Raw genomic sequence first — 25,489 nt, 5'->3', positions numbered from 1 at the left:
ACTGAATATGGTTCAGAGGCATGCTAGATTAAATAAACAAACTCTGGGTGAGCTAGACTGGGTCTAACCTATTTATAGCGTTATTTTTATCAAAAATCCCCTCAGTGCTTGAACACAACTCACTAGAACATACATTCATGTTCTATTAAGTTCAAAGTACAGAAAAGGGTTTTAATCTTGTTGGTCAACTACAATTAACTAGTCAAATCGGGATCACTATGCTATAAAAGGATCCTCCAGAAAAGGTTAAAGATGGACATGAATGTGCACCTGACCCAGGCTGCAGGGTCGCTAGGAAATGCTTGCTTCCTCTGCCCCACATCCGCTGTGGCTGAGGCTAGGGCTGGCTTTATCTGACCACAGGTTGGGGCGCCTACCATATAGTATGCAATGAAGACCAGCAGGGAAGTCTCCTTGAATCCCCCTCAATTCTTTTACTAATTAGAAAAAAATAGCTCTTTAGTCCTAACGTTATCAAATTTCATCCCCACTTATCAAATACCACCACATTTCATTCATTAGACAACAACAACCCTAGTATTATGTCAAAGCACAATTCAGCAAGTCATTCGCCTGGGGACAGGAGGGACATAGACCAAACAAGAGATCCTCCGTGGCTCTGGCTAAGCCAAAGGCCAACTTTCACTGAACCAGAGAAAAGACAATTTATTCTCCAGATCATTCCTCATAAACACATCTGTCTCTTTACCCCCAGCTTTTCAGGTGCCTTAAGCTTGAAGTTACATGCGCAGAAAAGCTACCAGAGATCACATTCTATGTTGTGAGAGAAGTCCAAAGCTGAAATGGGAGAAAGAATGCTACTCCAGTGGGAAAACTTAGGGGTGTGCTAAGACATGTGCCTCCAGAGAAACTCACCCTACTCCTCACAGGTGAGCGAGTGCCTGCTAGCAGTGCCCAGATTGCACTCAGACATTTTTTCTGCTCTTATACACAGATGAATGTGTAATCAAGACCCATCAGTTTTATACTACTGAGCACAGCCACAATTTTACCCCGGAAATTTGAGTATTTTAAAGCTAATGTTACAAAGGCCCCAAAATGTACCTCTAGAAGAGATGGCTCTGAGGATGTAAACTGGCTGCAAAACTTACTAATAAATAAGGTAGTATCCTTTATAAAATAGTTGCAAGTTAGTTTTGATTTTGGTTTTAGAATAATTCATTAGGTAAGGCCAAATTAAGCATATACCAAGTGCCCAATAATTATTTCTTCAATGAATAAAGGATCAAATGAACCATCAATAAATGAGACAAAAAAAAAAATTAGAAACGTGTGTAGGGAGGAAATACTGTTTCATCAGAATATTCGTATTACATCTCATTTTTAAAAATTAATCTTTTTTGTTTTGCAGTAACTATAGTTCTGCATGCATGCATGCAATTTTAAGAAATACAAAGAGATCCCATGTATCCTTTAAGCCAGGTTCCTCCAACATCTTGCAAAATTCTAGTGCAATATTACAATCAGGGTACCAACACTGATTCAGTTAAAATTGAGAACATTTCCATCATCCTAAAGATCTGTCCTATTGCCACATACACCCAATTCCCTCACTCTCTCCTTAATCCCTGGAGACCATTAATTCTGTTTTTCGTTTCTGTCACTTTTGACCTTTTTAAGAAAGTTAGGTATATAACCTTTTGTCATTCATTGCCTTTTCCCTCTTATACTGCTATGGAGACTCATCCAGGTTGTTGCATGTATCAACAGTTTGTTCCTTTTTATTGTGAGGCAGTACTGTATAATACGGAGGTACCATAGTTTGTTTAATTACTCAACTGTTGAGGAACACCTGAGTGATTTCATGTTTTTGAGTATTACAGTTAAAATTACCATAGCACTCATGTATAGGTTTTTGTGTGAAAATCAATTTTCAAGGGCGCCTGGGTGGCTCAGTCAGTTAAGTGTCCGACTTCAGCTCAGGTCATGATCTGTTTGAGCCCCACGTCGGGCTCTGTGCTGACAGACAGACCCTGGAGCCTGCTTTCGATTCTGTGTCTCCCTCCCTCTCTGCCCCTCCCCCGCTCATGCTCTGTCTCTCTCTCTCTCTCTCAAAAATAAATAAACATTAAAAAAAATTTTAAGAAAATCAGTTTTCGAATTGACTAGAATCATCCCCCCCGGGGATGTGACTGCTGGGTTCAATGAGAACTGCGTGCTTAGTTTTCAAAGACACTGCCACCAGAGTCACTGTACCATTATACACCCCCACAGGCAATGTCTGAGAAATGTAATTTTTCTACATCTTTGCCATCATTTGGTACTTTTTTATTTTACCATGATGACAGGTACAGGTGATATTAGTTTTAATCTGCATTTCCCTAATGGCTAATGACACTGAACATCTTTTCATATGCTGACTTGCTTGATTCAGATATCTCATTATATTTTGTTTCATAAAAGAGCACTACCACTTAGAGGAAAAGAGAATAAGCATCTTTTTGTTCCTTATTTCTGGGGTCATGGTGTACAATTTTTATGTTAGGAATGTCTCCAAAAACAAAGGTGAAATAAAATTTAATCTTGTATAGTTCATATTTTCACTCTCTTTTATCAGATATTTTTTAGCAACCTAGAACTGTCCATCAGAATGTTCATAATATGTAATATATGCTCACGACATGCTTTTTGCTTGTCATGGCATGTACATTAATCAGCACCCAAGCAGTCCATCTTTGTATAACTGCTTGACTGACTGGTAGCCATTTAAAAATGAGCTTTGTTACAAATTTTTAAAAATTTCGTAACTAATTATATAGGCCTTTCCTTAAAAGAAACTGAAAAATGATAACTTTAAGCATCCTCATTCAGCCATAAAACAAGTCTTATAAACTAAATGTGTAATAAGCTTACATCAACTAGAGCACAGAATCCATAATTAAGTGTAACTACATCTATTCAAAATGATTTTAATTACCATGGTTAAAGGATGTGCTGTTATACAAGAAAGTCTATTGTGTAAATGCCAGTTGCTAAATGTAGAAAAATACAGGCTATCAAATGATTGGTTTTTTTCTTAGCAGATATAAAACAATTGTTTATATTACAAAGGCTGGTAAAACAAAAGTAAAGGGATGCCTGGTGCTGTAACATTCACTACACCCTGGGAATGAGGGGCACAACTCTGCTAGGAGGAGCACTCCAACTAGGTTGGGAGAGGGGGCTGCCCCATGGTTATGTCTGGGGGAAAAGCAGCTGGTTGTTATATGTGCGATATATTAACCAGTTTCATCCAGGGGCGCCTGGGTGGCTCAGTCGTCAAGCATCAAACTTCAGCTCAGGTCACGATCTCAGAGTTTGTGAGTTCGAGCCCCATGTCAACTCTGTGCTGTCAGCTCGGAGGCTGGATGGAGCCTGCTTCAGATTCTCTGTCTTCCTCTCTCTTGCCCCTCCCCTGCTTGCTCTCTGTCTCTCTCAAAAGTAAACATTAAAAAAAAAATTTTTTTTAACCAAAAAAAAAACCCTAGCTTCTTCTTTAAGCATTACCTAGTACCATAAAACTTTATTCCTACATGTCCAGCTCAGCACTAGCCATAATAAAGCCAAGTGAGAACAGATTCAGTCCTCTGACACCTGTCCTGGTCAATGCCTGGGAAAGTGGGACTCTGAACAAGGGCAGAAAGACAATCAAGTAACCCAGTCACATGTCAGGGATACACCTCATTGAAGAGACTATCTTTTGAAATAAAATGAAGATTAAAAAATATAGTAAAATAATATACATTGTACATTACTCACCATATTTTATAGTGAATGATGAGAAAAAAAAGAGAGGAGAAAATAAATTCACGGACAGGGACAAAGAGACTAAGAGGGATGCAGAAAGAGATAAAAACTCAGAGAAAAAGCAAAGACAGAGTAAATACATAATCAGAAAGCAGACAGACATAAAGATAACCACACAGAGCAATGTGGAACTGAAGGATGTTCATAGAGCAGCATCCCTATCTTCAGGCTCACAAGCACAGAAAAAAATATAAAAATGCATTCTTAGAACTCAAAGTATTTATCTAGCCCAGTGTTTCAACAAATATCAAAAGTGCTTCTAGCACACCCCTGAAATATGGAAAGTTAATCATCAGAATAGCAGCAACTAATTTTTTGAGAGCTTACTATGTACCAAATTCCTAAGCGTATACATAATCTCAGAACCACCTTATGAATGAGTAAATATTATTTCTATTTTTAAAGATAATAAAATTAAGGCTTAAAACAGTTAAGCATTGTTATGGACTGAACCTGTCTCCTCCTCAAATTTGTATGTTGAAGCCCTAACCCCCCAAGTGAAGGTATTTGGAGGCGGGGCCTTTGGGAGACAATTAGATTTAGATGAGGTCAAGAGGGTTGGGCCTCTACAATGGGATTAATGTTCTTATAAGGAGAAAGAAAAACACCACAGATGATGTTCTTTCCTCCTACCATGTGAGGACACAGTGAGAAAGTGTGCAAGCCACGAAGAGGACCCTCACTAGGAATTAAATTGGCCAGCACCTTATCTTGGACTTGCCAGCCTCCAAAATTGTGAGAAATAAATGTTCAGATCACCCAGTCTGTGGTATTCTTTATGGCAGCCCAAGCTAAGACAAGTATCCTCTTAAACAACATAATTGCCGTACTGTTTTTCAATGTTGGGGTACTTCCTGTTGACAAAGATTCATTCCTTTCACCAAGAAGTTGATAACCATATCAGACAGCCCTACCATTATGTCCACTAGAAGTCACCATGAATCTTCTAAATACCATTATACACCAAAGAGTTTGTTGTACAACTATAGGTCTCATCTATTCTGGGCTAAGCATTCTTCTAAAATGACTGGGTTTACTTTCACTTTTATGACAAACTAAAGAACTTACTTTAAATGGGAGATCCAAAACTAGACACAGTGGTGTAGATAGGCCTGACTAATATACAGTGTATACAATGTATAGTGTGTGGTTAGGTCCAGGCACTGGCTCCCATAGGCTGGGTTAGATGTTGGGAACTCCCGAGACAGGGAGGTACTTACTGATCAGTGAACTAAAAATGGGAAGAGTCGGAAGACAGAAATTAACTAACATACTTATTAGAAACCAAATGGCTCTTTATGTGTAAAATTCAATAGACTGAATTAGTCCTTCATGCATGAAGGTGCCCACTATCAGATTTTTCTCATCAAAAACTTACAAGTAAACATACACTAGTATCTGGAATAAATGGGTAGTTTAAAGATTTGCTTAGTAGCTTTTCCTAAGCATCAAAGAAACTAAAGCAACCCATCATGATATGTAGTAGAGATTTATAAATGGAATCTATCAGTAACAAGGTTCAAATACAGATCTTCTTTCTATAAAAACTGCTCAGAATCATTTAAAGGTGACATGTTCAATCAAAAACAATTTTTGCTAAAGAAAAGGGATATAGGTACTTATTAAAATACTGTAATTTCTAAATTGTTATCAATACAAAAATGGATACATTCTAAACACGTTTAAGTTTACCCTCATATCTATTCAATGCTATTATTACTAGTTAGAAGTACAGCTACTAACAAACACAACTACAGTTGTTACATGTCCCTCATGTGTCAAGTGCTATGGAAAACTGTGTATTATCTCATGTAATTTTCACAAGTATCTGGAGTTTGGTATCAATATTCCCATTTATATGAGGACACTGAGGTTCGAAAGTGTCCAAGGTCACCACAGTAAGTGGTGAAGCTAATATTCAAACTCAAGTCTCACTACAACCTTACTGCATGTCTCAGTGATAGAAAAGCTCTAAAGCACTGATCTGAATGCCTTGATGAGACCCCACCCCCACCCCAGATTTTTTGCTGCAAGTGGGTTGCTTTTAGAACCTGGAATGTTATTTACTTAATACTACTTGGCCCTTCAAGTCTTTTCTGCACACTGTCATGAGAGGTAGCACTGACTACTAACTTGCCTGCTAGACCCACAATTCAAGATTAGGAAGTGGACTTCCTGGGAGATCATGTGTGGTTGGAGCTTATGGACAGGGATGAACTGCTTTTGTCTAAGAACTTGCCCTCAACATTCTAACCTTCTGCTCACAGATGTGAGGAGTGTGCTGTGGGGGAACAGAAACTTCTAGAAACTTCAGTAAACAGACAGAACACGTTCTGGCTTACACCTATGCTCCTAGACCAAACTCCTCCACGCACCAAAGCTTATATTCTGCCTTTGAGTAGCACTTAATATTTTTCAAGAACTTTCTCAAACATACCTCATTTGATCTTCAAAAAGAGAATTTAGGTTAAGTAAGGCAGATATTTTCCTTTATTTAAAAATAAAACTTTTTTTTAATGTTTATTTTTGAGAGAGACAGAGTGTGAGCAGGGGAGGGCCAGAGAGAGAGGGAGACAGAATCCGAAGCAGGCTCCAGGCTCTGAGCTGGTCTGTCAGCACAGAGAGCCCAATGTGGGGATTGAACTCATGAACCTCGAGAGCATGGCCCGAGCCAAAGTCGGATGCTTAACCGACTGAGCCACCCAGGCGCCCCAAGGCAGACATTTTTCATTCATTTTACATTTAGACTGAGACAAAAGGTATTTAACTTTCCATTACTATTCACTAGAAACCAGCTCTACTGCACTCGTGGTCCCAACCTTCTTGCTATTTCCCACCAGTAGCTTAAAATCATGGGGCTCTCAAGATCAGCTGGTAACCCTGAGGACAAGAGACCTGAGGCTGAACTCAAGTTGTACTTAAGACTACAGCTCTCTATGAATTCCAGAGTCTCTTAGAGGTGGCCAAACATAAGCCTGGAGGGCACCACTGGCTGAGAACTTTGCCTCTTTGAAAGTAGGAGATGAAAGACAGCAATGACACACACAGTAGCATCTGCTGCAAGCTTCTCCCTGGTCTGGGAGGTCAGGGGGTGAAAAGTCCCCCAGAGGACTTGCCCACATCCTGTCAAGACAGTCTCTAAAACATTTACTCTGTGCTTAGCAGACACTATGGGGATCACAAAGAACTAAAGGAGGTTACAACTTAGCTAGACCTATGTAACGGAAAACTATTCAAAATAGTGTCATCTATGAGTGAGCTCAGACAACTGACACTAAGCCTGACAAATAACCAGTCTTCCTGGAAAAGCCATCCGTTGGCCATTTAAACTCAAATAAATGTCTTACTTTGTACCACTCAGCTTTTTATCCCCCATGACAGCAAAATGCTAATTTAATTTTTATTTTATAATTAGCTGCTTTTTGACTCTCACTTTATAAAATAAGAAACAGGAAATAGCTGCAGCACAAGGAACAGCCCTTGCCCTCGGTGAAGGAGAGGGCCTCACCCCCAGGGCTCCACTGAGGCCCATCTAATCTCCTTGAAACCAAAGTCCACGAGGAAACGCGATAGCTGCACAAATTTTACTGCTCCAAGTCTCCTCAAGATCAAAGCAGCTCCCTTTCTGTCCTGCAGAACAGCGTGGCAGTTGGAACAGGGCTCTCCAATGTGTCTATGACCATTTAGTCCCCATGTACAGAATGTGTAAACTAAAACCCAGGGTCTTCCAGCAAAATTCCTGAATAATGTACAAACAATTCAAGTAAGAGATGGCACAGCTCTAAAGGCAGAAGAAGTGCAGAGAAGAATCAGTAGGACCTGTGACAGACCCAAGGCGATGCTAAGGGAAGGGAAACAGCTGGCTAGGATCATGCCACAATTTCTAGACAGAGCTACATCTGGCATGTAGTTGGGATTCAGTAAATACTGCTGAAATATGGAACTTAAATATGGAAATAAAAAGGGCAGATTTGGTGGGGAACTTCCTATTAAGGCTGAACTTCAAGAATTTTCACTTATTGCATTGGTTCAAAATTTTGTGTATATGAAAATCATCCATAACAGTTTTTCAAAAGGCAAATTTTCTTGAATTTTTTTTTGAAGTTTAATAACTGATTATAAAGATGAGCCAGGTTACGGAAGGATCGCTCTTTGTAAAAGCAAGAGATCCTATGATAACATTCCATGCCTACTTTTGCTACCTCCAAAATCAGTCTGTAATAAAATACAAGAAGGCTTAAAGCCTTGAGTATTGTCTTGCATCTTTCTTCAGAGAAGATGTACAGGAAAGTTCTAGAAATATTTGAGCTGATATCTGAACTCAAAAGATTCCTTCCTGAGAGACAGACTTAGCCAGGATGCGGTGTTCTTTGGAGGATCTAGTTTTCTAACCAGTACCAGTAGATTGAGCTGTCTTTCTAAAGAGTAACCCTATTTTTTATATCAACTCCACTGTTTGAAGGCACAAAGGCCTTTTTATGTCTAAGCAACTTTTTTTCCTCTAAGTGAAGAAAACTGAGAAGGACCACAGTGTAGGTTAGTATTTCCAAAGACTAGATAGATCTCTGATCATAACAGAATCAAGTTTTGATGCTTAAGAGTGTAGATTCCCAGACCCCCAATCTAAACACAAAAAACTAGAAATGGGGTCTTAAGGATTGGTTATTTACAATTCTGACAGGTATTCATGTTTGGGAACTCAGTCTCTACTGCATGAACTTTCTTTTCCCAGTCCTGATTCAGCTTGAGAAAACCGAGTTGCTATGGGCTAACGTATGTATCCTGTCCTTTAACCATATCTTATTACCTTGACCTGTTATCCAAACTTAATAGACCTTGAATTTCATATTTTATTTTTTTACTGTGTATTTTTGAGAGACACAGAATGCAAGTGGGGGAGGGGCAGAGAGGGAGGGAGACACAGAATCCAAAGCAGGGTCCAGGCTCTGAGCTGTCAACACAGAGTCCGATGCAGAGCTCGAACTCACAAATCATGAGATTATGACCTGAGCTGAAGTCGGACATCCAAACAACTGAGCAACCCAAGCACCATGAATTCCATACATTTTAAGAAACAAATAGCTGGCCTGATCATTTTATAAGACTTGAATTCTAGGACTGACAGCGGTTGTGTCAAAAACTCATTTACAACTTTGTTGTTGTTGTTGTTGTTGTTAGATTTTAAGTAATCTCTACACCCAATATGGGGCTCGAACTCGTGACCCTGAGATCAAGAGACATATGCTCTACTGACTGAGCCAGCCAGGCACCCCTCATTTATAAAAATTCTGATCTGGGAAGACTGCTCTCCTTAGGGGTTCGTTCCCTAAGTACAACCCACACAATTCAAAAACAACCATTAGGATAGACAGGTGAGAAGAGGGGATTTTTTTTTTCTTTTCACATTTTTATTTAAATTCTAGTTATCATACAGTGCAGTATTGGTTTCAGGAGTAGAATTCAGTGATTCGTCACTTACATACAATACCAAGTGCTCATAAGTGGCCTCCTTAATACACATCACCCATCTAGGCCACCCCCCCACCCACTTCCATCAATCCTCTTTGTTCTCTATCTTTAAGAGTCTCTTACAGTTTGTTCCCCTCTCTTTCCCTCCTCCTATATGTTCATCTGTTTTGTTTCTTAAATTCCACATATGAGTGAAATCATATGGTATTTGTCTTTCTCTGATTTATTTCGCTTAGCCTAATACACTCTAGTTCCATCCACATCATTGCAAATGGCAAGATTTCATTCTTTTTGATGGCTAATATTCCTGTGTGTGTGTGTGTGTGTGTGTGTGTGTGTGTGTGTGTGAGAGAGAGATCTTCTTTATCCATTATCAGTCGATGGACATTTGGGCTCTCTCCATAGTTTGGCTACTGTTGCTAATGCTGCTATAAACATCAGGATGCATGTACCCCTTTGAATCTGTATTTTTGTATCCTTTGGGTAAATACCCAGTAGTGCGATTGCTGGATCATAGGGTAATTCTATTTTTGACTTTTCAAGAAACTTCCATACTGTTCTCCAGAGTGGCTGTACCAGCTTGCACTCACACCAACAGTGTAAGAGGGTTCCCCTTTCTCTGCATCCTCCCCAACACCTGTTGTTCCCTGTGTTGTTAATTTTAGCCATTCTAACAGGTGTGAGATGATTTCTCATCGTGGTTTTGATTTGTATTCCCCTGATGATAAGTGATGGTGAGTATCTTTTCATGTGTGTTAGCCATCTGGAGGTCTTTGGAAAAGCATCTATTCAGGTCTTTTGTACATTTCTTAAGAATTATGTGTTTTTTTGGGTGTTGAGTCTGAAGTTCTTTACAGATATTGGATACTAACCCTTTACCACATATATCTTCTCCCATTCTGTAGGCTGCCTTTTAGTTTTGTTGATTGTTTCCTTCCCTGTGCTTTTTATTTTGATGAAGATATCTTATTTTTTATCTTGATGGAGTCTCAATAGTTTATTTTTGCTTTTTTGCCCCTTGCCTTTGGCAACATGTCTAGTAAGAATTTTCTCTGGCCAAGGTCAAAGAGGTTGCTGCCTGGGTTCTCTTCTAGGATTTTGATAGTGTCCTTTATCACGTGTAGGTCTTTCATCCATTTTGAATTTATTTTGGGGTATGATGTAAGAAAATGGTCCAGTTTCATTCTTCTGCATGTTGTTGTCCAGGTTTCCCAACACCATTTGTTGAAGAGACTGTCTTTTTTCCATTGGATCTTCTTTCCAGCTTTGTTGAAGATTAGTTGATCATATATAGTTGTGGGTCTATTTCTGGGTTTTCTATTCTTTTCCATTGATCTATGTGTCTGCTGTTGTGCCAATACCATACTGTCTTGAAATATAGATGGAAATCCAGAATTGTGATGCCTCCAGTTGCATTTTTCTTTTTTGGGATTGCTTTGGCTATTTGGGGTCTTTTGTGGTTCCATACAAATTTTAGGACTGTTCTAGCTCTGTGAAAAATGCCAGTGGTACTCTGATCGGGATTGCATCAAATGTGTAGATTGTTTTGGGTAGTAAAGACATTTTAACAATGTTTGTTCTCCCAATCCATGAACATGGAATGCTCTTCCATTTGTGTCCAAAGAAGGACTTTTCTTTAAAATATATGTATTTATTTATTTATTTTGAGAGAGACAGAGAGAGAAAGAGAATCCTAAGCAGGCTCCATGCTCAGTGTGGGGTCCAATGTGGGGCTCAATCTCACAATTGTGACATCATGACCTGAGCCAAAATCAAGAACTGGAGGTTTAAACAATTGAGCCACCCAGGTGCCCCTGAAGAGAGAATTTTCTGACCCAATATTCCTGTTTTGGAATTTGAACAGATACAAGATGCAATGGCTAGCTCAGAGCATAACAATAAGGCCCCGTGGATCACAATGATTTTGTCTCTCAGAGATCCCCCCCCCCAAACAAAGGGGTAAATTCCTAGTAGATTTACAAAGTAAATCTGTACTTTGGGGCTTAGGCCTTGGCACAGCTGACAGTGGGGTGGGGAGACATCTGACCCAAACAGATATTCTTGAGGTATGTATGGAGAGCCAAAGTAAGAAACTAGCTGAGCTACTTGAGCAACAATCCAGAAGGCCCACCAGCTGAAGACACTGAGATGCCACATAGCCCCAGTCCTTGCTCTCTCATCATTTCTCTGACTGATGAATGGTTAGAAGTTTCTTTGTTTGCCTGGCTTAGTGTCCAATTCTGATATTTACCAACACAGTAGTTATATACAGATAAGCTGATACTGATTCTGACCTGATAAAGCCACCTGGAACTCTCTACAACACCCCTCCCATCCCCCCAACCCAGCCAAAACACCCTGAGAAAATGAGTGAAAGCCTTCCTCCCCTGAGCTCAGACTTTTTTTAAATATAAACACACAATGTTAATTTCTTATGTACAACAGAGAGATTTGACAATTTGCTTTTGTTTTCTTGTTTCTGTGGTTTTTTTTTTTTTTTTTTTTAAGTGAAAAAGCGTGAGGCTGGCCTTAAACTTGGCTGGTGAGTTGATGAATTCAGATTTCAAATATGTCACAACATAGTCTCTTTAAGGAAGTTTGGAAGCCGAGATTTCTGCTTACTGGGCTCACTTCTCTATGATTTCACCATACTCACTATCTACAAAGTAGATGAACAATTATCTTGGGCTGAGTAAGGTTGAAAAAAGGGAAGACACTTGGCCACCACAGCAATATACTTTTTTTTCCCTAGTGGTGGACCAAAATTTTACACAAGTATTTGCTTTAGCTTTTCAGCAGGTACACTTGAAGAAAGACTATGTCACCTATTTCATCTTCAAAAACCATCAATTCCCCACTTTGTACCCCCAGTCACTGACCTAATAATTTTCAGGCCAATCCTCCGTAATCCAACCTAAGTTTTCTTCTCAATCTATCCAACTACCACTGTTGGCTGTTGATCTAATATTTTATAAGAGGAACAAGGTTTTAGTCTTCGTGGATGAAGAGGAGATGAGAACAAATAAAGTGTGCCCACAACAGACTGTGAACACACAGAGCACAATGCAAAAGATGAGAAAGAAATGGGGGTGGGGGGAGGTAGAGGCATGGGCTCAAGGGCTGAGAAGAAAGCAGCAGGTGGCAAGAAGGGGTTTGTGGCTGCCCTGCCCTGCCCTTTCCCTACTGCAGCACATAAGCACTCACCACACTTCAGTCATTATGCTTATGCACCTCCAAACTCTAAGTTCTGACAAAGAAAGTAAAAGTATGTATGCTGCTTCTTGTGTGCTTCACTGTCTCCCCAAAGCCTGGCACAGTGCTTAACAAAGGGAGGTTCTTAATGAGTATTTTGAGATGAATGTGTATGAATCGATGAATACAAGATCTAGTGAATAGAATCAGCAAGGAGAGGGAGAAATATACACCATGTCTTGTATTGTAACCAACATGAGAGAAATTCAAGATGTAAATGAAGATATATGTATATATACACATAGCCACACATTAAGAAAAATGCCAAGAATAGCAGGGACCAACCCAATGTTTCAAAAGTGATGCTCAGATATTCTGAAACCAATGCTTTCCTGCAGATGCTGGTTTAGACTTCACAGAAAAAACCTGCATAAATCTACTGTATGTGAGTGACAATTAAGAACAACACCCACCTCCCACGGGTAAATCTAAAAATATCCCTGTGAGAACAAATGACATCCATGCAAACTGCTCTGAAGAACGCTGAGCAGCTCTACAGCAACTTGTAGAAGAAGGGACCGCTCACTGGTCTGTCAGGGGAAGTCAGTGTGGTGAAGTCAGCTGAGGCAGAGGTAAGGCTGCAAGTGACAAAGATCATACTGTGACCAAAGACCATTACAGAAAACAGCATGAAATGGAACAGACTCAGGTGATCATCTCCTACGAGCAAGTTTTAACTTACATGAAAATGCCCAAAATTACAATTCTATAAGGCACAGCCTTCAAGGTAAACAGCTGGTAGCAACAGTTTCTTTTCCCTAATGTTCAGCACTGTAAAAAAATACTTTAACAATGTAATTGATGCAGAGCAAAAAAAAAATTAAATGTTCATTTTTACACATATCTTTAGATTTCACTATATGTAATAAAATAGGTGTTCCTTGAGTAGATCCTAAAGTAGCGAGCAGCACACTAAGGAAAAGTGGGCTCTAATAACCTTGCCCCAAATGCCACATCACTCCTGTGACCAAACTCGTTTCAAACTATTGCAGCTCTGTAAAACTTAATGGTTCTTGTTCTTGTATTTCTTCTTCTCCCTTCATTTCCCAAATTACAGAATACTGCCTTGAAACAAAGGCAATTTCTGATAATTTAGTTATTTTTTCCTGTCATGGCTAAAATATGCCCAGTTCTAATCTATTTGTAACATGAGGTGACAGATTATGTTACAGGTAACATTTAACCTGACCAGAGACGAGAGAGAAACACAGAAGTAAAATCATTAGGAAATGTAATGAGTTTAAGATTCAGTGGATAATCATGAAAGACATTAAATTATTACTTAGTCAACCTTACTCTAATGGTTCTGCCTATCGGCATATAAAAACTTCTAGCTAAATGTTCATATGAAGTCAGCTATGAAATGCAACTTTAAAATTTTAAATAGCTACACCTTGAACTATTAAAAATAAATTTTTTCAAAAAAAATAAAGGTGTATTTTACATAAAGTAAAATTAAGCCTTTTCTAGTGTACAGTTTTAACCATGCAATCATGTAATAACCACCACAATCAAAATACACAACTAGGTAGTTTCCCAAAATGCCCCATGCCCCTTTGCAAGTCAATACTTTATCCAATCCCCATGCTAACCCCTGATCTGGTTTTCTGTCTCTATAATCTTTACCTTTTCTAAAATGTCACATAAATGAAACCATACAGTAGCCCTCTGAATATGGCTTCTTTCACTTAACATAATGCATTTGAGATTAATCATTATTGTTGCAGGTATCCACAGTTTGTCCCCTGGTGTTAAGTACTGAGTATTCTACTGTATGGATGTTCCAAAGTTTGTTTATCCATCTACCAGCTGAAAGACATCTGGGTTGTTTCCAGTGTTTGCTGATTACAAACAAAGCCATCAAAAATGTTTGTGTACAGGCTTTTGTGTGAACATAATTTCATTTCATTTGGGTAAATAACTTAGGAGTGAGACTGCGTTAGATATATTTTGCAAGGGTGATTTTGCAGCTACTGTTTTTAAGGTATCTTCAGTGTACTCAGAGGAGTTTGCTATTAAAATAAAATCATTCTTTAAATTATTTTACAAAGTGGGAATAATTTGATTGTTTTATGGACTTAGAGTTTCACATGTGGGAGTTGCTTAAAATAAAGATTCACTTAACACTGGTGAAAATTCAAACTACTTACTCACACTAACTTTTAGGCTATGCATATGCTTGAAAAAACCAACAATTCAGATTTTACTCCATATTCCTCCTAGTATTTGCCATGGGGAGGTGATGGGGGAAAAAAGAGAAGAGGGCACTAACATTTATCCCTTCCAAATGCCATTTCATATACCTCCTCTCATTTAATCCTCACAATTAAGTGAGGTAAATATCACATGCATTATACTAGCAAGAAAATTGGGGCTCAGAGAAGATAATCAACTTACATAAAGTCAAACAGTTACTCGGTGATGCACAGACACAAGCTCAGGTGTGTCTGTCTCACACAGGCTCTTTTTACTGTATCCTGGGGCCATTAGCTTCTAAAAACACTAATGCTGATAAGTTTATGTAATTTTCAGAGCTATGTATAGGAATTTCATAAGTAGCTTTTAGAAAGCCATGATGATTCTTCCACATGCTATCATACATGAAAAATGTTATGCTTTTTATGATGAGCCCTAAAGGTATGATTATATTACAGTTACAAATATATGTTTTAAGGAACACATTCTCATCCTAAACTTTCTAGGACAAGAGAATTGTGTGGCTAACCTGTTTTGGTGATGACCACTGGTAACCATAAGGAACTCTAAAATCTAATTGACTGGCTCACTTTCACATATGAAAGGCACACAATCTTAGCAGGTTTCTAAGGAAACCATATGTTGTATTTTCAGTGATGACTATCTCTTTAGTCCAGACACTCGTAGAACACAATTTCCTTTGAAACATTATGACTTTATTTGAAGTTCTTTTTACTCAGTGACTTAGACATCAGGAATTGACATCATGACTTCTACAGTTAAATAACAGCCGTGAGACTGGGAACAAATAAACATGTTCCTGTAGTTTGTAGGTCTAAGGAAACACATGTTAAACTTATTTCATTTTCTTCTCATGCCCCCCAAAGAACCTCAGTTAGTGTCACAGATGAATTAGACATTTTAAACTTGTCCCATCTGTGTTAATTCCTTGGATTGAAAGTCCCTCAAGCCCCATCCCATCATATGGTACCCTGGTTAAGTCCAGGTAGAAACATGTCAGATGAATTACTCCAGTAGGATGTGAAGGTCACTGTACCTACTTTAAATACTAACTTAACAAGGGCGTGCAGGTCCTAACTTCACAGTCTACACATCCTCAACAGCCCAAGTCTGGAGGGTTTACTCTCAGCAAGTCTGATGGACCAAGTGCCTGCTTTAGAAAGAATGCTGTGCTTCAGAAAAAGAATGCAGGCAGCCTTATCAAAAAAGAAGGCAATTCAAGGACTCAAATAAATTTGGCTTTAGTGCAACTGTGAAACTTTTTGTCATTTGAGTTGGTTGTGTGTATACTAATATACACATGGCCTCCCTGTGTATTCAAACCACTAAACATTCCCTCATGTGCACTCAATTTCTCTGACAAATTTTTGTAAAAATGCTGGCCATGAGACTGGTTTCTACTCCTCTATAAAAAACTGGGGACTTTTTCTCCTAGCTGGCTGGGTTCCCTTAGTTACAAGGGCTAGGAGTGACATAAAAATTATTTTCAGTGTAAGAAATGATGACTAACCTAAGAATGGAAAATAATGATGATTCAACAACAAAGAGTATTCATCAAGAAAGACTACTTAACAAGGCCACAACAGCCTTTGGGTACACAATGTACCTTACATATCCAAAAGCCATCAATCCTCAAGTAAGATTAATTATAAACACTTGGGAAGCTTCTAAAACTACAATTTCCTAGAAGGAAGGCTAAAATGAACACTGTAGTATTGGACTAGAATTGGAAGTCTCCATGGACAGATGCACAAATATAGATGTGCTTATGCCTGGACTAGAATACATATTTAACATGCTAGCTTTCTCTGTTAAGAGGATCTGGAATCAAGGATACCATTACAAGCAACCAACACACCTAGAGCCCAGATCTTGATGTATAAATACCATTCTTCCAATAAAAACAACCATGGCTCCTTGAAGAAGTAACTGATCCCAGGGCTGGAGACAGGGAAAAATACAAGTTGATGCTGGAGCATCTAACAGTGCCAGAAAAGTAGGAAAGTGCTCAAAATCAAGAGAACAGGGATATGTTAAAGGAACACAGGAGCTAACGTGAAAAGAGCTCCCAAAGGTTAAAGCTAGGACAATCTGAGCAACAAAATGTTAGTATTATAACCTCAGAATAAAACACTCATGAGTCCATAATGACAGACAGACAGACAGACCTACATACATACATAACCAAGCAAGCAAGCAAGCAGGGAGAAGGGGCAGTTTTCTCTTAAAGATGAATTCCAATTAATAAAGAATAAGGGAGATAGAAAACCACTATTAGAACACTACAGTTAATAATTGTAGCATGCAATGGATGTTTAAAAATAAGAGGACAAAAGTTTGAGGAGAAACAGGATGTTCACATATTCTTAAAGTCTCCCCAAAGACATATATTCATTACAAAAGGAAAAACAGTAACTTTACAGTAGAGAAACCTGGCAGATACCACCTTAAGTGAATTTGGGAAATTTCACCAGTAATAAAACATACTGATGAGGCGCCTGGGTAGCTCAGTCAGTTAAGTGTCTGACCCTGGCTCAGGTCATGATCTCACAGCTCAGGAGTTCAAATCCTGCATTGGGTTCTGCGCTGACAGTGAAGAGCCTGCTTGGGACTGACTCACACTCACACTCACACTCTCTCTCTCTCTCTCTCTCTCTCTCTCTCTCTCTCTCTCTCTCTCTCTCTCTCTCTCCTGCCTTCTCCCACTCATGCTTTCTCTCTCAAAATAAATAAACTTAAAAAAAAACCAAAAAACAAAAAACCCATACTGGCATCATGGAACTCCTGATATGACATCACGTCTGTGGTATTGTTGCCAAAAAATACATGACTTCTGTCTTATTAGGAGACAACACCAAACAAACTCAAATTGAGGAAAATTCTACAAAATATCTGACCAACAGTCACTGAAAGTGTTAAGGTCACGAAAGATAAGGAAAGACTGAGGAACTGTCACTGGCAGACTACAGTGACATTACCAAACGCCAAGCTGGGATATTGGATTGGATCCTGAAACAGAAAAAAGACTTTAGCGGGGGAAAATATGAATAAACTCTATAGTTCAGGTTTAAAAACAAAACAAAACAATTCCTAAGCTCTACTGCCCCCTTTAATTGTCTGGGAAATGGGAATCTCTGCCCTTGGCTGTCAATAGAATCACGGAGGAGCTCTGAGGTATCCTGATGACCAGGCCACCACCCCCCCCCCCCCCCGCCAGATTACAGGTATAGGTACTTTTTAAAGCCCCAAGAGACCCTAAAATGGCATCTTACACCAAGCTGTGTCTGATGACTGCAAGCAAAGGGATCAATGCCTAGCCCCCTCTTGAGAACATCACTGAGTGGGGAGTGAACAGAATTGAAGGGTGTACTTCCTATTCCTCTCCTGCCTCACTTCCCGTAAAGGAATTACTTTTCTAATAAATCCTGACTATCACTCTATAATGGTTATGACTTCATGCTTTGTTAGAATATAAAAGATGACAAATGACTTTTACAATCTTAACTACTGCCCCTTGACCTATCATAGCCTATTTGCAGTTCAAATGAAGTTCAGATAAATTCCAGAGAATGCAATAACATTCTGGAGATTACATAACTCTCCCTTCAGGTTTTCCTGGGATTCACTTTAGGTAAATTTCTGATGAAGGTCTTTCCTACACAGATATAGCTATGGTTAAGATGGTACAGCAAAGGCACACGAAGTTCTAAACATGATTTTATCACAGTTAAAATGGTACTCTAATAAAATAAGATCAGCATACTGTTACTCCTACCCTTTGAAAAATACCTTCCCTAAATATCTTAAGTTAAGCAAAGAGAGCTCAGACAATGATTCTAGATAATGCAATAGGTTTCAAAGAAGGGACAAATAAATATATTTTTCTAGAACAGCCAGCAAGAGTGAAAAATAACCATAAAAATTATTTTCCCTACTTTCAATTAGCTAAGTAATGTATAACACAAACAAAAATTATCTACTCTAGGGGTGCCTGGGTGGCTCAGTCATTTAAGTGTCCGACTTCAGCTCAGGTCATGATCTCACAGATCCTGAGTGAGTTCCAGCCCTACGTTGGGCTCTGTGATGACAGCTCAGAGCCTGGAGCCTGCTTCAGATTGTGTATCTCCCCTACTCTCTGCCCCTCCCCTGCATGCGCTCTCTCTCTCTCAAAAATAAACGAACATTAAAAAAAATTTTTTTAAATAATCTACTCTAGAACTGGAGTCTATAATTTTTTCTTCAGTAGAAATGGGCTGATTTTGAATATTTAATACCTAAGAAATGAATATAAAACAAAGAATATAAAAAGGTAAATGTTTTTTCCAAGTGAGGTAAGATTTTTATTTCAATCCTTTCAGAGAGCTGTGTCTAATTCCTCTAGACTGGACGCACACCTGACTTGTAACATCTAAAGACAGTGATGGGATCACAACTTCTTTTTCCTATGCATAAGACTGACTCACCAGCACCTGGATCAAATCTGCAATATTGGGATTATTCCAATCAAATGGGTAAAAGCTCAGCTAATAGGGAGTATGTAATCAGGACCAGGTATGTGGGTAAACTAAAAGAGGCGGCATTTATATAGCCACTTACTGAAATCTGTCCAGTTGTGTTACAAACTCAGAGCAGCAAGCAATTCAGACATATCAGTAAATGCAAAAAAAAAAAAAAAAAAAAAGTGAGTATCTAACAGATCCATTGTGGCACAAGATTTGCTGAATGAAAATAATTTTTTCTTTAATAATTCAGTTATGCACTCTACAGAATTGTGGAGTAGTTGTGTGTATGCACGTCTCTAAGTCTTTCACTTGTGACAATAGACGGGGGCACACATACAAAAATGGGTAATAAATAATTTTCAAAAAGCCTAGACATATATCTGGCCAGAGCCTCTATGCTACTCTCCACAACTGGTGAGCGCATTTGTGGCATCAGGATTAAAGAGGCAAACAAGTGAAATTCCAGGAGAATTTACTCCCCCCAAATTGCCCACGTAGGAAACAACACCACATTTCTGTAAGGAAATAAAATTCTATGCAACTAAATATTTAATTTTGTGAACACTGTCCATGTTGGATTGGAAGAACACGTTTGGTTTTGGACCCACTCATCCAGTGTTGTTCTAAGATTTCGGGCAGCAGGAAGTAATGACAAAATGTGCTATGGTTGGGGATTGAGCGGGAGGCTTCCCCATCTCCACAGAGGTTTCCTAGTTCAGTATAAAGTGCTCTGCCCCAAGCCACACGCCCCACCTACAGGGTGACTTGCTATCTTCTACCGCTGTTTGTTAGTAAACCTTGCTGTAAATAATATAAACATACAAAATTCTCACTTACAAAAAAAAAAAAAACAAACAAAAACAAAAAAACAAACAAAAAAAAAACAGGTCTTTTGGACTCAACCACACTAGTGCCCAGGTCCTTTGACAAAGAGTGCAGAGGGACAAGGACGGAGAAGGACTGCCTTCTTGGCTTCCTCGAGTCCCCTGCCACTGGTGAGGACATGAAAACACAAAGTCAAGTTCTCTCTTCTGCCCCATGAGCAGGTCTTACAGCCTCTGTTGGGGTTCTCATCTCTAAAAGGAATGGCCAGATGCTGTCTAGAGTCTCCACAGAAAGATTTGATTCTAAAAGTATTTCTTAGGATTACAAGTTTGGCTAAGAACTCCTGTAGTCAATATGTTGCCCTAATTTAAATAAGTGATGGAAATTAAGGCCAACAGATTTTGGAACTTCAGAGTATTTAAATACGAAATAATTTGGTCTTTTTCTTACCAAATAAAGGAATTATCTTCACTTGTTTAAAAATTATGGAAACCTTTTTTTCAATTCCTAATTTCTAACAAAGCACATAAGTCTTTTCATGGTTTTTTAAACTATTAGATTTTATACATTTATGTTCCAAATCCATAAAATCATCTCCTTTAAGATAGAGCCATTCATTCACCTTCCAACAAGAGGTGTGCCCAGGAAGCATATGAGTAGTAAGGAGAGTCAGGGTCACTGAGGGCCTGGATCCTGAAAACTAGGTTTCTCTGTCTCCCTGCTCACCACACACATACACACACACACACACCCAAGTTATAAAGTCTAACTCTCATATAATCAATACAGTTCATTAAGTAGATATCAAATCCAGTGTTCCAAACACTAGCCATCCAGAAAATCCAAGTTTCTCTTGGGGCAGGGGAGGTGACTCATGGGATTTCAATGTTCTAACATTAACATAAAAGGGAACTGTTAATAAAATGCAGTCTAATCAAATACCCATTGACCTCTCTCTAGAAAACAAGAGTAGCACGAAGCATAAGAACTTTTTCTGGTGATGGGTGGTTTGCGTGTGTTAGTGCTACTCACTAAAAGAATTTTTTAAATATTTCATAAAGATTCAGCTATGTTCACTATTCTCTCTGCTGACCTTTATGACAAATGTGCATGAAGCCATAAATATATACTATTAAAAAGGAAATTTCAAAAGTAAATTACCTCTCCCTGTATACCTAACTTCCATTCATATTCAAACAATGTCCAGTTCCATAAGTTCCTGAGAACCCTGAACAAGTACACTTTCATCAAGTCCAAAAAGCAAAAGCACACACATGTGATAACATTTTTAAAGGTGACAAAAATGTGTGTAACTTTAAAAATCAACATGATTATGAGTCACAGATTTTTGAAATTATCAACCTGTTTTTATTTTACCCTTGTTTTCATGAAAACAAACATTCTTAATTTTCTAAAAAATACCTTTACCTCATGGTTATTTACTTCTGATTATTTTTAAAGGAAAAGGTTCCACAGGTAGAGTTAAATTATATTATCTTCTATTTACCTGATTTTATTTCCTTAATGCAGACTTCTAGAACTTATACTTCTGTATGATTTTTTTTTATTTAAATTTCTTTTTAATGTTTACTTATTTTTGAGAGAGAGACAGACAGACAGACCATGAGCGGGGGAGGGGCAGAGAGAGTGAGGGAGACACAGAATCTGAAGCAGGCTCCAGGAAGTCAGCACAGAGCCCGATGCAGGGCTCGAACCCATGAACCACAAGATCATGACCTGAGCCAAAGTCGGACGACCAAACGACTGAGCCACCTAGGCGCTCCTGACTTGTTTTATTTTATATCTTATCTAGATTAAACAAAAAAAAAACCAAAAAACAAAAAATAAAAACCTCAATTTGCATTTTGCCCACATAAGTCAAGTTTATAAAATTTTTTTGTTTGTAATCACAGAAGAAAGACTGCATTCTTTTGTATCATAGAATAAAATGCCAGTTTCAAAATATTAGTTTAGTTTTCAAAAAATTGCGGCTAGGACAATAAAAACCATAAAATTTTTAAATGTTTTCTATTCCTCAACTACCAGATAGGTTTAGTGTGAAACCAGATAGGTTTAGTCTGAAGCCTAGTTTAAAAAAAATAAGCAGCAACCTCATTATTTTTCTAGGCAGAAAGTTATTTGTTAATAGAGAAATAGAGAAAATAGAGAAAAGTATAAAGATGGTGTAGCGTGAATGAGGGAGAACAGGTATCAGATATTTCTGTTGAATGTAACATTAAAAGTTAATAAAATCCGTGACGATGTTACATTTTCCAAAGAAAGGGCATTAGCCATTTTCTTTTGGTGGGTGTCCCCCCCTCTTCCCTCCAGACTACAGACTGAGCCAGCGAGCAAGCAAAGGGAAGGACACTGATGCACGTAACTCACCAGGATACCAGCAGGGGCCTTTCCATGGTAAACACCTTCAGTTTCACTTAATAGGCCTTCACGAACCTTCTTCTCTTCATCTGTACTATCATCTTCTAAGTAAAACATCTTAAAACTGAACTAGCTTATCATGTCTTTTTTTCAGAGACAAAGTTACAGTTCTAAATTATCAAAACGGAAAGCCACTCTGCTGACAAACTGAGTACAAACCGTTTGCACACACAGTAATATGGCTAAAACTGAAAGGAAATGGTTCTTTAAAAAAAAAAAGCAATACATACAACGTCTTTACCAATAAGATTTGCTCAAAACACCTCAACCCCTTCTCTCTAAAGAAGATAAGGAGGGGCATGGGACAGGCTGTGCCATGTGTTTACACTGATAGGTACCAAGTCCTGCCCAATCACATGACGGTCCCTACAGCTTCCATCACACAGGACACGGATTGAGTTAATGATTCTCCAAATCAATCACATCCTTGTTTTTAGAAATAAAAACAACTATACTTATAGAGAAATAATCTTATACAATCATTTAAGGGAAAATAGTTTTCATATATTTTCTAAGCATCAACAAGCTTCCCAAAGACAGCAGGTTACACATGCTTTCTAGAACTCAGTAACCAACAATTTTTTGTCATATTGGCATGACCCAATTTATTTTCACAATTTCTGAATGGAAGATAGTGTACTCAGCCCTGTAAATAATGAAAAATTTATAATAAATTATATGTTAACATATTATTAATTATATTGTTATATATTAACCTGTAGTACAACAATGAAGATTATGACATTGAACCACTGTAAAAATCAAACATTCCTGGTATTTCCTTTCTACCTTTCTGTAAATCAACATATGTATACTATTTTACTCAATACAGTTGTCTAGGGCTGTGATGTTCCTTACAATTAGCCATCAACCACATGTGGCTATATCTATAATGTTGCTAGAACCAACTGAGATGTGCTGTAAGTATAGAATACTATACCTAGAATTAAAAAAAAGTGAAATAATCTAATTTTTTATACATACATGTTAAAATGATACTATTTTGGACATGTTGAATATGATATACTCTTAAAATTATATTTTACCTGTTTTTTTCTTTTCTTTCTACTTTATGTAATTTAAAATTACATAAACGGCTCCCATTATATTTCTATTGGACAAAGCACGACTGTAGGGCCCTGAGACAATCTTGAGAAAAAGGATGTTTAGTTGAAGTTCTACTAATGAAGAAATGAAGACAGGATTTTTAATCATTCCATGGAAGTATTGTGTTAATTCATCAACAATATACTAGCTGATCCTCATGTATTTAATGTTCAAATTATTAAACTTTTTTTTCTATGTCTAAACATCACAAAAAGACAGTATTTCCAAATGTTTGACCAAGTAAGGGGAGGCGGGTAAGGTTTACCACAGCAATATATTGCTAAGATCCATATAATAAAAATATTAAATGGCAGAATTTAAAACTAAATTCACCAATATGAGAAGTGGCAAAAATTTAGCTTGATTCAGTAGGTTACACTGCTTGCTGCCCAACCTACAGATATTAATGTGTGCCTGGAGTACATGAAAGTGCCCACTGGTGCTTATTATCTAACTCAGTATGTAACAGTTAACACAAATTCCTCCATTTAAGAGAGAAGTGTGGGTTTTTTTGGCCTAAATATTAAACATATAACAATTTAAACCTCTTCCTCAATGTCCTATTATAGTTCTAGATCCCTGGCATCAGACGGCAGTAAGAAAAAAAACTGATACTGGGGTGCTACCAATGGGAAATAAGACATCGGGGAGAGGGAGAAGCAAATAAAAGAGAACGAAAAAGAAGATTAAGGAAAAACTACATAAGAAAATGAGAAAGGGGTTAAAAAGGAAAAACAGAGGAAATAAAACTGGGAAGTGATGAGAAAATACACAGGTGGAATGACAAGAAAAGGGGAAAACTGTTAAGAAAGGTAAATGGAGGGATAAAGATACCGGAAAAAGGGAAAAATAAAAACTTCATTTTAAAAATGAGTAAACTGAGGCATACAGAGACATCAGGCAGTTAGCCCAAGGCCACCCATTTAGTTGGACCCGATTTCTGGTTTGGTGCTTTCTCCCATAATGCCATGCTGAGACCAGAAGAGAAAGTGCTAGGGAAAGGAGGATGGTGGTTGACCAGAAGGAAGGAGAAAGGGCTAACAAGAGAAGAGAGGCAAGAGCCTAAGATTAGTGGGTATGACCTCTGTTCAGGCAACCTTCACCTCAAACACCTCTTACACAATAATCAACCCCTAGGCCAGTCACTTCAGTTTTCTCTTAAGTCTTGGTATCGTTTCACTGTTTGTTTGGATTGATGACTCACAGAATGTTCTGACTGCAAGTGAACATGCACCATGGACCCAGACAGGGTGAGCGCATCTTCCAAACACCAATTTTGTAAGAGGCACACACCTCCAGCTTCCCCTAGCTGTGACTGTGGATCACCTGACTCCCAGCTAGTACCTGACATTCTGGTTCCAGCCCATCATTTGAGTGGTGGCACTTTTTGGACTTAGTCAATAAAAGTTAAAATTACAATGAATAATTCTGAATTATCGATATGGTTTCTCAGAGAAAAATGTTACTGTACTGTCAAACTTTTCCTCTACAGGCAAAGATAATAAATGGTAAGTAGTCAAGAAAGACTACTTTTTACGTTTCCTAGACTTAAATCTTTCAAGAAAAGGTCTATCTTGGGGAAACAAAGCTAAAATGCTAGTCAGGAGAGTCAGAATCCTGTTTAGACTCCACAGCTGATAATGATGCTAGTAAAATACACATCTTTGTTTCTTTTCACTACTGATCCCCTAAGTATATGAGACTTAGGAGATTAAGTATTAAAAAGCTTTTAAAGGTGGCACAGGGATTTACTTAAAACTTCTTAACCTGAAATCTGCTTATTTGAGGTTGAGCTAAACTGGTTCCACAGAAGTACTTACACAAGTTATATTCAGACTTTGATACAAAAAATGAAAATAACCTACATCCCC

General features: G+C 38.2%; 1 protein-coding gene across 2 annotated transcripts in view; it reads right to left on the bottom strand.

Moving 5' to 3' along the window:
- LPIN2 (lipin 2) overlaps nt 1-25,489 on the bottom strand; it is an 82,835-nt gene that overhangs the window by 40,098 nt on the left and 17,248 nt on the right. Inside the window, exon 1 of one of the 2 annotated variants that reach the window (XM_007089493.3) lies at nt 22,461-22,696. The exons of the other annotated variant lie outside the window; for it this stretch is intronic. Coding sequence (XP_007089555.1) covers nt 22,461-22,568 — 108 coding nt within the window. The 5' untranslated portion in view covers nt 22,569-22,696. Of the gene's footprint in view, nt 1-22,460; nt 22,697-25,489 lie in introns of those variants that run through there. 2 annotated transcript variants of the gene reach the window in all.

This window comes from Panthera tigris, chromosome D3, assembly GCF_018350195.1.
Source record: "Panthera tigris isolate Pti1 chromosome D3, P.tigris_Pti1_mat1.1, whole genome shotgun sequence".
Taxonomy (NCBI): domain Eukaryota; kingdom Metazoa; phylum Chordata; class Mammalia; order Carnivora; family Felidae; genus Panthera; species Panthera tigris.
Note: the sequence above shows the minus strand (reverse complement) of the source record. Positions and strands in the feature narration are given on the sequence as shown.